Genomic DNA, 14,465 nt, shown 5'->3' on the forward strand with positions numbered 1-14,465 from the left:
TTGCCTTGATCTTGTCATGGTTCCAGACACATGGTGGGTAATCCTGCATTTCTGTAGGTTACTCTGTGTCTCTGAACTCTTTCCCAGCCATTTGGGTGCAGCTGCTGTGCACCAACAAATTTCCAGTTTCAATGGCAAATAGTGCCTGGCTTGAGAAGAATCAAACCCGGAACAGTTTGTTAATGTTATCAAAAGGACGTCACTCAAATTCCCCCAGTGAAGAGGCCTGGAACACTGCCCAAACATTTATATATGTGCCCTGACTCAGCAGCAGCAACCACTAACAGATCTGACAGAATAAGGTGAAGATTATTTTAGTTTTGAGATGGAAAAATATTCACAGACTTACAGTTTTTGCTGACTTACAGCCAGAGGTACAGTCTGCTCTTTCAGTGTCCTCGCCTTGCATATACCAACCTCCACCTGAGAGCAAACATTAAATTGCAACCTAATAGCTGACTGCAACACCCAATATTGCCTGCAATAAGACAACCCTGTGACAACACCATTATGTTGCAAATGTTACACAAACCAAAGGAAAAGGCATAAACCTGAAGGCTGATTTCATTTCAGGTACGCTCTCCAGATAATTGCAGTGATGCCTACAAACTGAAATGATAGCTATGCGAGAACACATTTGGGTCCCTCTTAAAACAAACTTGAAAACACATTTTCATTCAAGTACATATTACACACTATCTGTTTTTCCTCCACAAAATGTGTTTCTGGATTATTAAAGCTACCACCATCACTCAATATAACCAACACAAAAAATAATTAGAAATTTACAATCCATTGAGATATACGAAATAAAAAATTTTGCAGTTACTTATCCTTGATAAAATATTGTGAACTTTTTTTGCATCTATCTAGTCAATTAAAAGTTTTAAATTTGAATTTATATGTATTTACTACCCAATTCTAATTGTTATAAAGACAAACTATCACCACCTGATTCAAAACTTTCTCCAGTGTCAACTTTATTTCCTAATTTACTAATTTCATGTTTTATTTTCATCTCCATGAAATCTGAATAACTTCTTAAAAAAAAAACAACAAAAGAACAAAATGGGGAGCTATTAGTATGGAAGCTGCTTCTGTTTGTTCGGAGTCCAGCAGTCTTCTCAGATAAGTTGTTGTGCATTCGTGTGTACTCATGTTTATTTACTAGGGAGATGAAAGGAAGTTTAGGACTGGAGTTTGGACATGCATTTTCCTTTCAACCAAATACGCTTTCACCAAAATGCTTTTAAAGCTAATATTTCTTTGTGACATTGCTCTGAATCTGACAAAAAATCCAGGCCATTGGCAACTTGGAAGTTCATTTTGACATACTGGAATAAAATATTTCTGTTCTGGGAAGTATTACTGCATAATCAAGTTTATAGATTACAAATTTGCAGATTCTAGTTTATAAAACTGTATTGTCAAAGCCTCCATTATTCCCAAATGAATTTATGAGTAGCTATACTAGGTTAGATTGCTGTTTCAGCCTCTCCAGTATCTCATCTCCAGCATCAGGGCCCTAGAAATCATGACTTCCTCATTGGATTTGATCTTTCAACCATCATTTTCTGGTTTTTTTCTTCTTATACACTCATAATTATTTATTTTATTCCTTTTTTTTAAGGCCTTTTCTCCTGAGGAGGGGCCTAAGATTTTGCAAGAGCTTGGCTAACACCTGGCCTGAAAAAAGAAGTCTTCAATGAAAACAGATATTCAAAGTAGATGACTGGAGAACAGCATAAACGCAGGAAAGCATATCCAGGAATTTACACTATAAGTTCTTCCTCCACCAGATGTAATATATGCATCTTTAATAGGTTTTGAAAGAATTTTCTTTCATTAGTTTCTCCAGTTAGGTTTTTGAAGCCACATTAATGTTAGTCATTCAGTGTCCCATACCAAGGAACTCCTTACACAGACCACGTGAAGGACAATTTCCCGTTGTTAGCTTTTAACAAGAGTGTTCCAGCTCGTGACACTTCATTCTTAGCTGAAAGTGTCAGTAAGTCAGCACCCATGGTCTACAAGGCACCTACACCTACAATTTCTACTGCAATCTCCTTCTATTGTCTTTTACACCACCTAAAGTATCTGTCATAGGCTTGAATAATGGTATTTCACGTACTCAATCATCTTTGTAGATTTTTTTGTGTGTGTGATGTGGGTTACAATACTTTATACAGTATTTGAGCACATCATGGATTATGTGGCACAATTTTTTTCTGATTTCCTGTCTATTCTTTTGTAAAAGTTTTTAAAATATTATTTTCATTTGGACTATTAACTGGCAAGTAAAACCTCCTGCGTCTTTCATTCAAGATTTCCCAGGGAGCTTACCTTGAATACACACGGGTACTTTAGAAGGTGAGAGAAAATAAAACTAGAATTCCTTACTTAGGCACATTCATTTGCTGAATGATGACAATAGAAAATGCTGGCCTTCATTAAAATGTTCAGACTGTATGACAGTATAAGCATGTATATAATGCATGTGCACATTTTGAATGTCTAAGGGAGCACTTAGTCCTAATCCCAAACATGGTGCAATCACATAATGTCACTTACAGGAGCAGTGCTGCTCTGGCTATATCTGTTGTCTGTAAACTGGTTCCATAGCCACAGAATGAATCAGCTAATAGGAGGTCTTGCAGAGAGTGTTTGGGTTTGTTGTAGGGGTAAAAGGGGGAGGCAAGTTTAGGGGTTTTGTTTGGTTGCTTGGTTGTTTTGTTTTGTTTCTTTGTTATATAAATTTATTATTCTACTGGAGCAGCTCAATGATCTTGATTCACCCCATGACCCTACAGTCCCTTGACTGGATGGAGAAGTGGAAGGATTTTGTTTCCAAGGAACAATGACAAAAGCAGAAATAGTCCCTTTGCTCTCAACCTCTCACTCTTAATGCCACTGAGTGTGGGAGGCCCAAAGAGCTGTGTAAACCTCACTTAAGTACAATCCAGAGTAACTACCAGGCCATGCTGAAATGCAATTAGCAGGTCTACAATGATTCTACCAACCTAGGCATTAGTCCAGTACCAGATTTGTTAGGAGTGCTAAGGTTCATTACATAGAAGAATTTGAGATCAATACTTTTAACATGGGGAGGAAAGAGAAAAGGTGCAGTCAATTAGATGTCTCAGGTTAACATTTATAGAAATGTTTCAGCAGCTAATAGAACATTACTTTGCCCTCCCACACAGCCTCTAAGAGTCTGCGGTAAGAAAGGCAAACAATTGCATAGCAAGAGCACTCAAGCTGTCCAACTACTTATTAAATAAATCATTTAAAGCAGAATTTCCCTCCTGTAGTGCTGCAGGAATTAACTTGGTCTTGGAAAACAACATTAACGTAGAGAGCTTCCACCCTCTCCAGGGCATAATTATTTAATACCTAATAAATTATCTACAGTTATCAAGTTTGTTTCCCAATAAATCCAGCCTTAGTGACTGGCAAGAACAATAATACTTCAAATCACTGTGCATTTGAAAGAAATCACTTAAAAGTACCATAAAATGGTCCTCATTAGTGAGCTGCAATAGAATGCCTTATGGCCCATTTACAAAGAGATAAAGACACTTAATTATCCAGCTGCAGTATAGTTGCTTAAGAGTTTCTGCTTGAGACAGCAATTTTGTGAGTAACTAGCCATTCACTGAGAGGAGAACTAAAGAAGTCTTTCACAAACTGTACAAGGAGATTAAGTTGCTGGCTTTAATATTTCTAGTGTCCATATTTCTTTAATTGATTTATATTTTTCCACACAGGCACCCTAATGTGCATTTAATGTTTCTATCTGAACAACGGTACACATACAGAGAAATTTTTTACTAACATGCCATTTGGGTGACACTGACAGTGCCGTTAGTTGGTTTATATATGCTGATATTCTCTGTAATATCTTTGGTATGAGTGAATAATACCAGTTTCACAAAACTGAGTGAAGAGGGATTTGGCACTGACCTGTACTGTAGGAATGAGGGTGGGTAATTGATTTTAACATCAACAATCAAGGATTTATACACGCTTCCAATATTAATTTTTCAGTATGAATAAATATTGATCTCCTGCTGTGATCAACAAGTTAATAGGGATAAAATATCGGAATCCACAATTCCGTTTTGAAGAATTCAAATATTTTTCCACTGACATAAATTTCAAATGCTGTACATTCAAATTTACTAATTTCAGAACTGAATCTCTATTAAACTATGGCCTAACTTGCTACTACCTAGCATACTTTGTTGCACTTTATTATAAAGCGTAACTTTGAAATTAAGGTATTCTTGCCTAAGCAGGGTATGAAAATATTTTTATTTTTAAATCATGATGATTTGGAATTGATATTTTTTTAGTTTTAGAAAAAAACAACATAGGTAGTGTTGATATAAATATCAGCACTAACATCATCACCTTTTAACAGATAATATGGAGAAAAAGGGTACCTTTAGTTGTAAGTCACCTCATCATGAAACAACTCACTTAGACAGAAGTGACTTTGTTGATATAAAAGAAGTCCAGACCAGAACTCTGCAAGTGTTAGGCGAGTCAGATAAGACTGACCAAAAAACCCTCTCTAATAGAGCTTTCTGAGCATGTCTGAAAATTGCATATCAATAGAGTCTTCAACAAAACCAAGAATTGTATAGCACCTGAACAGAAAAAACGAGAAACACAAAAGCTGTTGCTGATGTGCATGTTTTACTGAACATCTACACAACTGCACAAAGTCAGAGCAGCCTCTGACTGCGGCCCTGCAGCACTTTCCAGTTCAGTGGGTCCATTTGCTCAATAGGATCCAGCCACAGTAAGAGTCAGGGGACCCCTCTACCCTGACACTGAGTGCAAAATAAAGTCGGTTTTTCTCCAGCTTTCAAACTATAAGTAAGAGCAGATCACATAATGGAATATATCTTTATAATAGTGAGCTTTGTGAATTGCCGGTGAACATTTTCTGATAGTGATCTTCTGATCTCGTTTTAAACTAAAAGTATTTCTGCTATGCTTTAAGATATCTTAATAAAAATGAAAACCTCATGCCCATAAAATCTCAAAAGATGGAGGAAGTAGAGACAAACTGAGAAAATTGATGTTTTCCATAATCTTCAACACATAATGTCAGCCTTAGCTGAAGTTATCTGCCTTGACACCTTTGGGGGAGTTAGTGGGGAACACCAGATGACCTCAGTGCATTAAACTGTTTTGTTTAAAGCTTTGGTGTGGGCATTCTAGTTTTGTCAAGTCTGAGGTTTTTAATTTATTCTTAACTAATAAAAATTTTTTTAATTAATTAACATATCAAAAGCATCATGCTTTTTTATTACACTGCAGAATGTTAGAACACATTGATAACTAAACTTCAATTTTTGGTATAAGAAAAAAATGTCTGTCACTTCATTCATGAACTTGTTTCTTAAACCATGTTTCCAGATCCACCTCAAACCTACAGCTTTCAGCCAAAGCTGGTCAGAATCAGGTGGTCTCTGCACCTAGCAAAATCTTATTTTATTTAATTCTATGCTTCAAAAGAAAAATAATGAAGTGACTGATGTAACACACTCTAAGTTTCTGCCTCATCAGTTATGTCTCATTGTATTGAAAAAAACCCTAATAATGTCAAGGATGAGGTACTAAGAGGAGGCATGGGCTTAAGGAATTAAATATTTATAGGGAAATGGTATCAGAAAAAACACGCCATCACCTCAAAATATGTCTCAGATGAGTACCAATATTATTCTTTCCATGTACAGAAGAGAAATTAGCAAGATATGTGTCATAAAATCTTGCTCTTCTACACTGCTAAAATCTAGTGGATTTAAATATCCTCATTATTGTATTCCAATATATGGCTGAATCAATATAATATAGAAAATTTTTCTTATTGAACACTGTAGAAATACTAATATTTAAACCTACTGTTCTCTTTTTTTATCCTGCATTCCCACCAGCATTTTTGATTTGGTTTCATTTCAGCTTTTTTTGGGGTTGGTTAGTTGGTTTTGGGTTTTTTTCTCTTGTGCTAGGAGGTCACAAAACCAGACATTCATGACAAAACCAAACATTCATGACAAAACTTTCTCTTCTGTTCCATTAGTTTTCTGAAGTATGTAAGTTTAGGCCAAACATTTTAGCAAGTTATATTATTATGCAGTCTGAAAGACAGCCAAAGAAAAAAATAAATAGGAAACCAAAAATAAGTTCATGGTTAAATATGCTTTCCTGCTGAATTTTTCATTCCCTTATTCTGTGGGTAGGACTACCTGGGCAGTTATCACGAGTTATGCAAATTATTTTTAACACAATAGAAATTCAATAAATTTTCTTATACTGGAACAAAAGACAATGTATTTTTGACTGGGCACCTTTTGTGACATCTGGCTTGAAGCATAATTTCCCCCAGACCAATATACTTTCTGAACTAGTTGGTCTGAACTTGCATACACATCTTTGATCATATTATCTATTGCTTAACATAATTTGTACTATACACCTTGTTTTGGGGTTGAGGAGTTTTTCCAGTAACATTCACGTGACTCTCTACTTTAGCACTACATATCTTTTACATAAATCATTTTTCTGATGTGGCAGCTTAGAAAGTACTTCACAAAACTATTTACTGTGTTACAGTTGTCTTGTTTGACAGTGACAGCAATGCGCTCTATGAATCCTCAGAAAAACAATACTTAAAGTAGCATGAACAATAACCAGTTTGAAGAAAACAATATGCACAAAACCTTTTATGACCTTTGCTAAGAATAAGTTAATCTCTATCCAGCTGTTATTGCTACAGGTGAAGCACTTCTACAGTCTTGGAGATAATCATGCAATATCTCTGTGATGATTAATTAGGCCTTCATTTCTATGTTTTTATTTCCTCATCTTTTGTTGGGGAAAAGTAAAAGTTTCATGCATGTATCTGCATTTTAATTTGGAGATTACTTCACCTTTAAATAGTTATTTTAATATTCACCATAATGAACAACCATTTCCTTTGGAAGGCTAGTGTCTGAAGGTGCTTCTGTTTTAGAAATTCTTCTGCAGAAATTTACTGGCAGCTGCTGCCAAGGTTTTTGCCTCTGCCTAAAATATACACAGACAATGTGACAAGTGTATTTAGCCATAGACACAGGCCAAAATAGAGACATGTGAATCCCCATGGTATCCTGCATTTATTTGACTCTCTGTAGGCTTTGTGACCTATTGGACAGTCTATTTGAAGGATTACATGCAACTGAAACTCTAGAATCACTCACACTGGGAGAGAGGTGGGTGGCATTTTGGAAACCAAACTCACAAACAATTCCAAGTCTTACAGGTGGCTCCCATCCCAAAACTGGTCAGTACCAAAACTGACACTGAAAATGAGATCTGGATTTTCTATTTAGGTCCACCTATATTTAAAATATTTTTATTTGTGTTGGTTTTACCTTTTCATTTGGTTTTTTGTGTCTTTTTTGTTTGGATGGTTTGGTTTGGGTGGTTTGGTTTAATTTTCCTCTTCCTCATTTGCCTTTATATTCTTCAGAAATTCTTCTAATATATGCCTAGGCACAGTGGAAGCACCAAAGCAGATTTCTTAGGGTTTTCATCCAGTTCTAGGCACTATGTTAGCTCCTTAGACTGTTTAACTGAACAAAAGCAGTTTCTGTTCAGCCCTCTATCTCTACACTATCAGCCTATATTATTCACAGGCTCCTAGCAGGAAAACTTCAGATAGTGTCCCAATTTATTTAAATCAATCTAAAAGTAAGTCTTCTGGTATGATTATGTCATTACTGAAGGAAATGTACTTCATGTTCTGTAATCAAAAAGCAATGATTATCACCAGATTGGTTTCAAATTAGTTGGTTAACTGTATTATATTTTTCACTTTCACAAATCGGAAAATCCTCAATACCATGACTTGCAAGAAAAAGAAAATAATTTTCCTGTCTGTGACTTACCTTGGAAGAGAATTTATACATGGATGGATGGATGGATAGATAGACAGACAATTTTTAAAATATCAAGGCATAAATGTAAGATAAAATATAGTGACTTACATTTTTAATTTAGAAAAATCTGAAAAAGGTACTTAAAGCCATTCTCACAATACCACAGGATTTAGACATACTTTGCAATTCCTCTCAACTCTGTTGTTCATGCTTATAAAGTTACTCATCTTTGACAATCTGGCTTTCTAGACTTGATGCCTCACTTAGGTTGTGCTTTCTGTCAAAGATGAGTGTCCCTATTAAAGACTCAAGTACTTAAGAGGACTTATCCTTTTCTATCTCTACAGCTTTCTAATACTTAAAAAATATTCATCAACCTCAATGATATCTAGTAACCTTTACCCAAATTACTCAAGTTCTCTCTTTTATCAATGGAAAATACTTCTCAGTGTTACTGGCTGTTCCTTTTTTCCCTACCATTAACTATTTCGTGCATTTGCATAACAACATTCCACATACCTTCTTTCTCACCTAATAGTTCTGTATGTTACAGCTCTCTCTCCTCATACGAATATTGTTCCAGGACTCTAATTTTTCCATTGTTCTGTAATTTTCTGGACCATTTCCATTTCTGCTATATCCCTTATGAAATTCGATGACTGAGATTTACTGAAGTATGAGACAGAAGAGGTGCCACTGATTTATGTATCACTTTTTGTTATTCTCCATTTCCCAAGAAACAGCGGTTCTCACAGAGCATTTTTTGTTTTGAACATTAGCGCACACATCAAGACTTACGTAAGACTATCTAAACTTTGTATTTTGGTGTGGATTTAGAGTATCTCCAGTGGTACTTCCCAACATGCATACATTTCCACATTCAACATATATTTGCACAGACAGAAGTTGGCATTAATTTTTGGCACAACCTTTAGTACTTACTCTTCATTAGAGTGGTCTCGTGCTCCAGGAAAATATTATTATTATTTTAACTTAAGCTATCTGGCTACTTTTTCAGCTGTGAATGTACCTGCTTAAATACTGGTCAGCTAGACTTAATCAGACAATAAGAAAGAAAAATTTCTGCAATTTAACATTTCTCATTTGTTCTCTCGAAGAACAAATGTATCCAAGGAAAATTCTGAACATGATAATACACAAAAAGTAATAGAGTCCAAAATTAAGAGCTTAGTTAGGCTAATAAAGTTGTATTTAGGCATTTAACTGTGCTAAGCATCATTTACTTCCACAGCTCCTCAGAAGTTAAAAAGACTGTTGAAAACTCAGGTTTTCAGGCACCAATTTGAAACACCCACTTCTGTATTCCTCATTCAAAGTTTTTATAAGAAGCAGCTGAGGAAACTAAGTTTAGGGGAAATGTTGGCTAGTTTGTTGTTTTTTTCCTTTGAATCAAATTCAAAACTGCAAGAAAATCTTTTTAAGCTTAAAAAGAACTTGCTATATATCTCTGTATGAGAATAATACATCTTTCATTTTGATATTGATTTTAAAATACTTCTGAGCTTTATTAGAACTCTCTGGACACAGCCTTGCCAGGTTTCTTTGCCAGAAGGCCATAAAACATAATAAAGGATTTGCATTGCATCACAATGTTTCTCTACTGATATGAGAACAGCCTACTATGAAACATGTTATTTAATTCAAAATGCTGGGGAACTATGTAACAGAATGAGCAGAAGGGAACATTTAGAATGAACATGAGTGGGAGGAAAAGGTTTTTTTTTTTAAAAAGTAGTCTATCAACACTGGTCCAAGCATGCAACACTTCCAAAGAGATGTAATCCTCATGACTGGAGCAGTTTAGCTTTAAGCCACACAAGTTGCATGGGAATATATAGCAGAGAGAAAACCCACATTGTCCTGAGCTGAATCGTTTGTTTGATCTAGTATGTTTTCTGCCCCTTAGAGAGAGCACTGAATAATGATGCAGGTGACAAGTTTTCAGTTGGAGGATGGGGTTGTTGTTTGCTGGTTGCGTTTGTTTTTGTTGTTTCTTTGCTTTTTGTTTTTTAGATATTTTATGGCACTTAGAGCTCTAGAATAATCTAAAATGCGGGGCTCTTCAGACTTCTGATACCTCTTAGAGAACTAGTTGATCCATGCTTACACAATTGCTAAATGACTATCACAACTCAGACATCTGCAATTTCTCTCTGTGTTTATCCTGTACCCTTCCTCAGAAGGATTTTTATACTGTCATTTCTGACAATGACAATCATAATTTCTAAATGACTTTGCCTGGTTTTCATAGTTAGTAATATATTCTTCCCAGTGTCCCATTTCCATTTTTCACAGTGGTTTCCATTCATCCATCTCTCTTTACCAGTTCTCATGAAAGGAATTTCTTTCTCAAGACATTCTGTGGTGTCTTTGGCATTGGAAAATTGAAATTCTATCTGAATTTCTGTCTCTGTTTCTATAAGAAAACTTTACTAAGAAAGACATACTTGAGGAAAATTGTCTTATAGAGTCTTTGTCAAGCCCTTCTTTCAAAGGATGTTATTTCTATGGTTTTTGTTTGCAGCACCCAGAAACAAACAAAACATAGCAAGACAGAATAAAGAAAAATGATCCCTTATTATAAAAAAAATCTAATTCAAGGGAAGAGATTCATCTTTTGGATGTCTACCTATAGCTCCATAAGAGCCTATATCCAAAATCATCATTATGACCTATACTTATGTAAAAAACTCTGAATTACTTTCCTTTGTTTAGTAGCCTGTTCTCACTATTGATTGAAAAGGAAGTCAAGAGTAGATGAGGTACGGATATCTGTAAAGTTAAGATCCACGGTTGGTTGGGTTACTCCCAGCAAGAGGAGACAGATACTCTGATGAACAAATCAGTATTGCCAGTGCAAAGGCCATGTAATTATGGCCTATATCTGCTATAGTGAAGGTATAAAAACTCAGTGATACTAAATTCAAAGAATCAAATATGGCTGTTGGTACCAGGACCAGTCTCAGCACTGTCTGAACTTTATTAGATTTTTGGGTTTCTCATCAGCTCTTTTGTTCTCAATTATAATGTCTTCTTCTTTCTTGGAATAAGACCATTAAGTTTCCCTTTTCCAAAAATTCAGGACTTAGTTCACAAGAAATTTCCTAGTACTTGTAATGTTTTATAATGCCACTTTCTTACCTCCTTCCTTGGAGCAGACAGTGATCAGGGTGTGAACTGTATCCATCAATTCAAGCTGCTGTTTCTGCAGGACACTATTATTGCTTGTTGCCTTGTTTAACTGCTTCTCTAGCTCCTGGATTATGTAGCTTTGTCGTGTGACTAAGCTTTGTAAGTTCTCTTTTTCCTCCTTCAAAGTGGCCAGCTCCTCTTTGTGCCTTTCTTCCATTTCTAGAATTCTGTGCTCAAGTAAACTAAAATGAAATAAAACAATTACTAGATATTATTTCATGCCAACACAGTTAATAATACAGAAACCAGAACATTTTTTTCAGTGTATGATTCACTCTCTAAATCAATAATTCTAAAAAATGTCACATCTAGTAATTCAGCTCACTGAGTTTCTCTGTCAAAGAATCAAATATAACTGGTCTCTAAGACTGCATTTTGTAATGTTTGCATGTTGTAATGCTTAAAGGGCATGGAACAGCAGATATAGGTGTTATTTGGATCTAAGTGCAAGAGCATAGAGCCAGGAAAACATTTGAATGTAAAAGCTCAGGCGGAAAACCTGAGGGAGGCAGAAGAGGGAGAAGAGCAGGGCACTGACAAGGACATCATTGGTAATATGAATGGGTCAATACGATGAGACAAAGCTCAGGGGTAAACTGCAGAATAGCTTGTGAAGGTCCTTGTCACTGAATGGAAGATAAGCATTATAAGTTATGGAAGACTATCAAAGCATATGGAACCCAAAACAAAAGTAATTTTTGATGTGGTCTGTGAAGCTGGGATAAGAATTTCACACCAGATGAGCAGTGCCTGCGTTCAAATTAAGAATAGTACTGTTTTCCCAAAAGGTAAATCAGAAACTTTCATTTTAATGTGGATTCCCTTGTTTTCCTCAAGACTATGTACATATCCCACTAACACTTCCCAGCCATGTTTGCTTGTTCCACAAAAGGCTCCTCAGACAGAAAACTCTTGAGCATCATGCTATGTGACCTGCTTACCTCAATTTTTATAAAGATTTTGCACATCTATAGAAACACTTCCTCTGGATTAATATTCCTTTTCTAGTACCCTTTCTGTCCTGTGCTGGAAGTGTTCAATTTACCAAGATGAAAGGCACATCAGATTACATCTAGAAGAACAGCGGTGTTGTAGACTGAAAGGACAGCTAATATCTGTCAACCATGAACAAGAAGCTTTTCCCAGACAGTGCTTTGATGCTGGAGTGGGAATTTAACAGAAAGAATGTATTAGTATTAGATAAGGAACTTAATTCAATCTCTCTGCTACTTTCTCTTTGGGGTTTCTATTGTATACACCAAAAGTTGTGTTTCTTGTGCCCACAAACCTACCAGTGGTTACAAACTTGCCAACAAACTTCCTCCTGTTCAAGTCAGTCAGGTTTTATTTATTTGCACTCTACCTTTGTTTTTACTTCTGGATAACAGATCAGTGGCAAAATGCCTGCATAATTTGGGGTCATTTAACGTAACTGAAGAATGTAATAAAATCCATATGGAGTTGTTTCTACTTGATATCTCAGAGCCTTAATATGAGCTATTAGAGAGGATAAAAATGCAAAGATTAATTTCAGGCCCCGAAATTTGCTGTACAAGCTAGAGTGAGATTAAACTTTTTTTTCAAAGAAATCAAGCAAGAAATCTTTTTTTTTTTTTTCTGAAATACTATAAATGTGGAATTTACAAATATCCTGAAGAAAACATACTTTGCAATACCAATATGTCTAGTTCTGTGAAAACCAGAAGCATCTGGGTAAAGGGAGCAAAAAAGGAAAGATGGGAGGGAAAATACATTTTTGTAGGGTCTCAAACACAAAGGTGAACATATCTCATTTTGAAAGTCTCATTAATTAGAAACAAAAGCATAACAAGATTTAGTGGACTAAAATAAGATAGTAGAAGGCTACAAACTGAAACAAAATATGGATTTTGAAGCCAAAGACTATAAATTATTTTAGCACCTTATCGAGCCCGTGGCTGATTTTTTCATCACTTGAGTGTTAATATTAAAAATCATGGTCTAGATTCACATGGATTTTTTTAAGAACATGTATGTGGTAGCCTTTGAGCTTTCTCATGCAGAAAGTCAGATGTAGTTTAGTTAGGCAGAAGCAGTTGAAAAATCTTCAGCTAGATTTGGTTCTAGTCACAAAATACTGTCAGAAAACCCCATTTCCTTTTGAAATTTATCAGTTCTATCCACTTTTTCACAGAAATTATTGATTGTGACTCTAGCTTTTAACTTTTTCTGTGACTTTAACTTTTAACTTACATCAATGAACTTGGGATAGGAAAAAGGTGGGCCTGGTCACAGCGTATAATAGAATGGGTGCTAGGTGGGGCCACATCCCAGTCTGACATCTTACAGTCCTCAAAATGTTGTGTGTTATCAATGTAAGAGAAGATGCCATTGAAGAAGATAGAATATAGCTTTATAGTTACATAGTAAGCCAAGACAAAAAAATTCCCTTTAACTTTATCCATATAATACAGTATTTCCTTAATATCCTATCTGGATGTCCACAACTAAATGATTTCCATGTCTGAATGATTTCATGTCAAAGAAAGAGCCTTTGACAACTACAATTTATGCATTGCATTATTTGTTTCCCACTGTGGCCTTCCTAAGGCCATAGTAAATGAACCCTTGGTGATGACAATATTATTTGTAGCACCACTGGCCATGTCAAGCAAGAAAAGAGAAGCTGACAATGTTTAGAGTTCCATAGTTTGGCATCTACAGAGACAAACAGGAAGCAGATGTTTTATGGCTTTAATAATAATACATCCTAATATTTCTGAGTGGTGTGTCAACATGCGGTGCAAAGATGGAAGTGTCATAGCACTTGATTCCTTTAGTTTTCTACATCCATAAATCTATATCAGATAAAAGTAAGTCCTGAGGATAGGACCACTCCCTGTATTCCTGGAAGAAGTCCAAAACGTTCATTTTTGTTTTACTATGAATCAATGAGAAAACTTTGGTCAAATCTCCAAATGAACAAAAGCAAAGTCTTCACATAGATTGGGGATTTCTGAACTGGTCTGTTCCAAAAGGAAGATATCCTTCTATAGCGTGAGAAAAGCTGCTCTTAGGGCTTTTGACTCCAATAGGGCCAGAATTACTCATTTGTATTGTTACATTAACATTTGTTATAGATAATTTAAACAAAAAAAAAGAAGTGCTAGGAAGCTTGAAAAAAATCTTGAAACAAATTGAAAGAATTTAGAAAGATATAGAAAGGGGTTTTTAGCTGTTGAAAGACCTCTCTGTTGCCTCTTTTTTGTAACATCAGACAACCTCTAACAAATACAATTAAGAAATAACTTTGATGAGTTCTTGTTAAAGATATTTTCT

General features: G+C 35.5%; 1 protein-coding gene across 1 annotated transcript in view; it reads right to left on the bottom strand.

Annotated features, from left to right (window-relative positions):
- ANGPT1 (angiopoietin 1) overlaps nucleotides 1–14,465 on the bottom strand; it is a 157,185-nt gene that overhangs the window by 65,213 nt on the left and 77,507 nt on the right. The window contains exon 4 of the mRNA XM_010404855.4: nucleotides 11,097–11,329. Within this exon, the coding sequence (XP_010403157.1) occupies nucleotides 11,097–11,329 (233 nt within the window). The remainder of the gene's footprint in view (nucleotides 1–11,096; nucleotides 11,330–14,465) is intronic.

This window comes from Corvus cornix, chromosome 2, assembly GCF_000738735.6.
Source record: "Corvus cornix cornix isolate S_Up_H32 chromosome 2, ASM73873v5, whole genome shotgun sequence".
Classification (NCBI taxonomy): domain Eukaryota; kingdom Metazoa; phylum Chordata; class Aves; order Passeriformes; family Corvidae; genus Corvus; species Corvus cornix.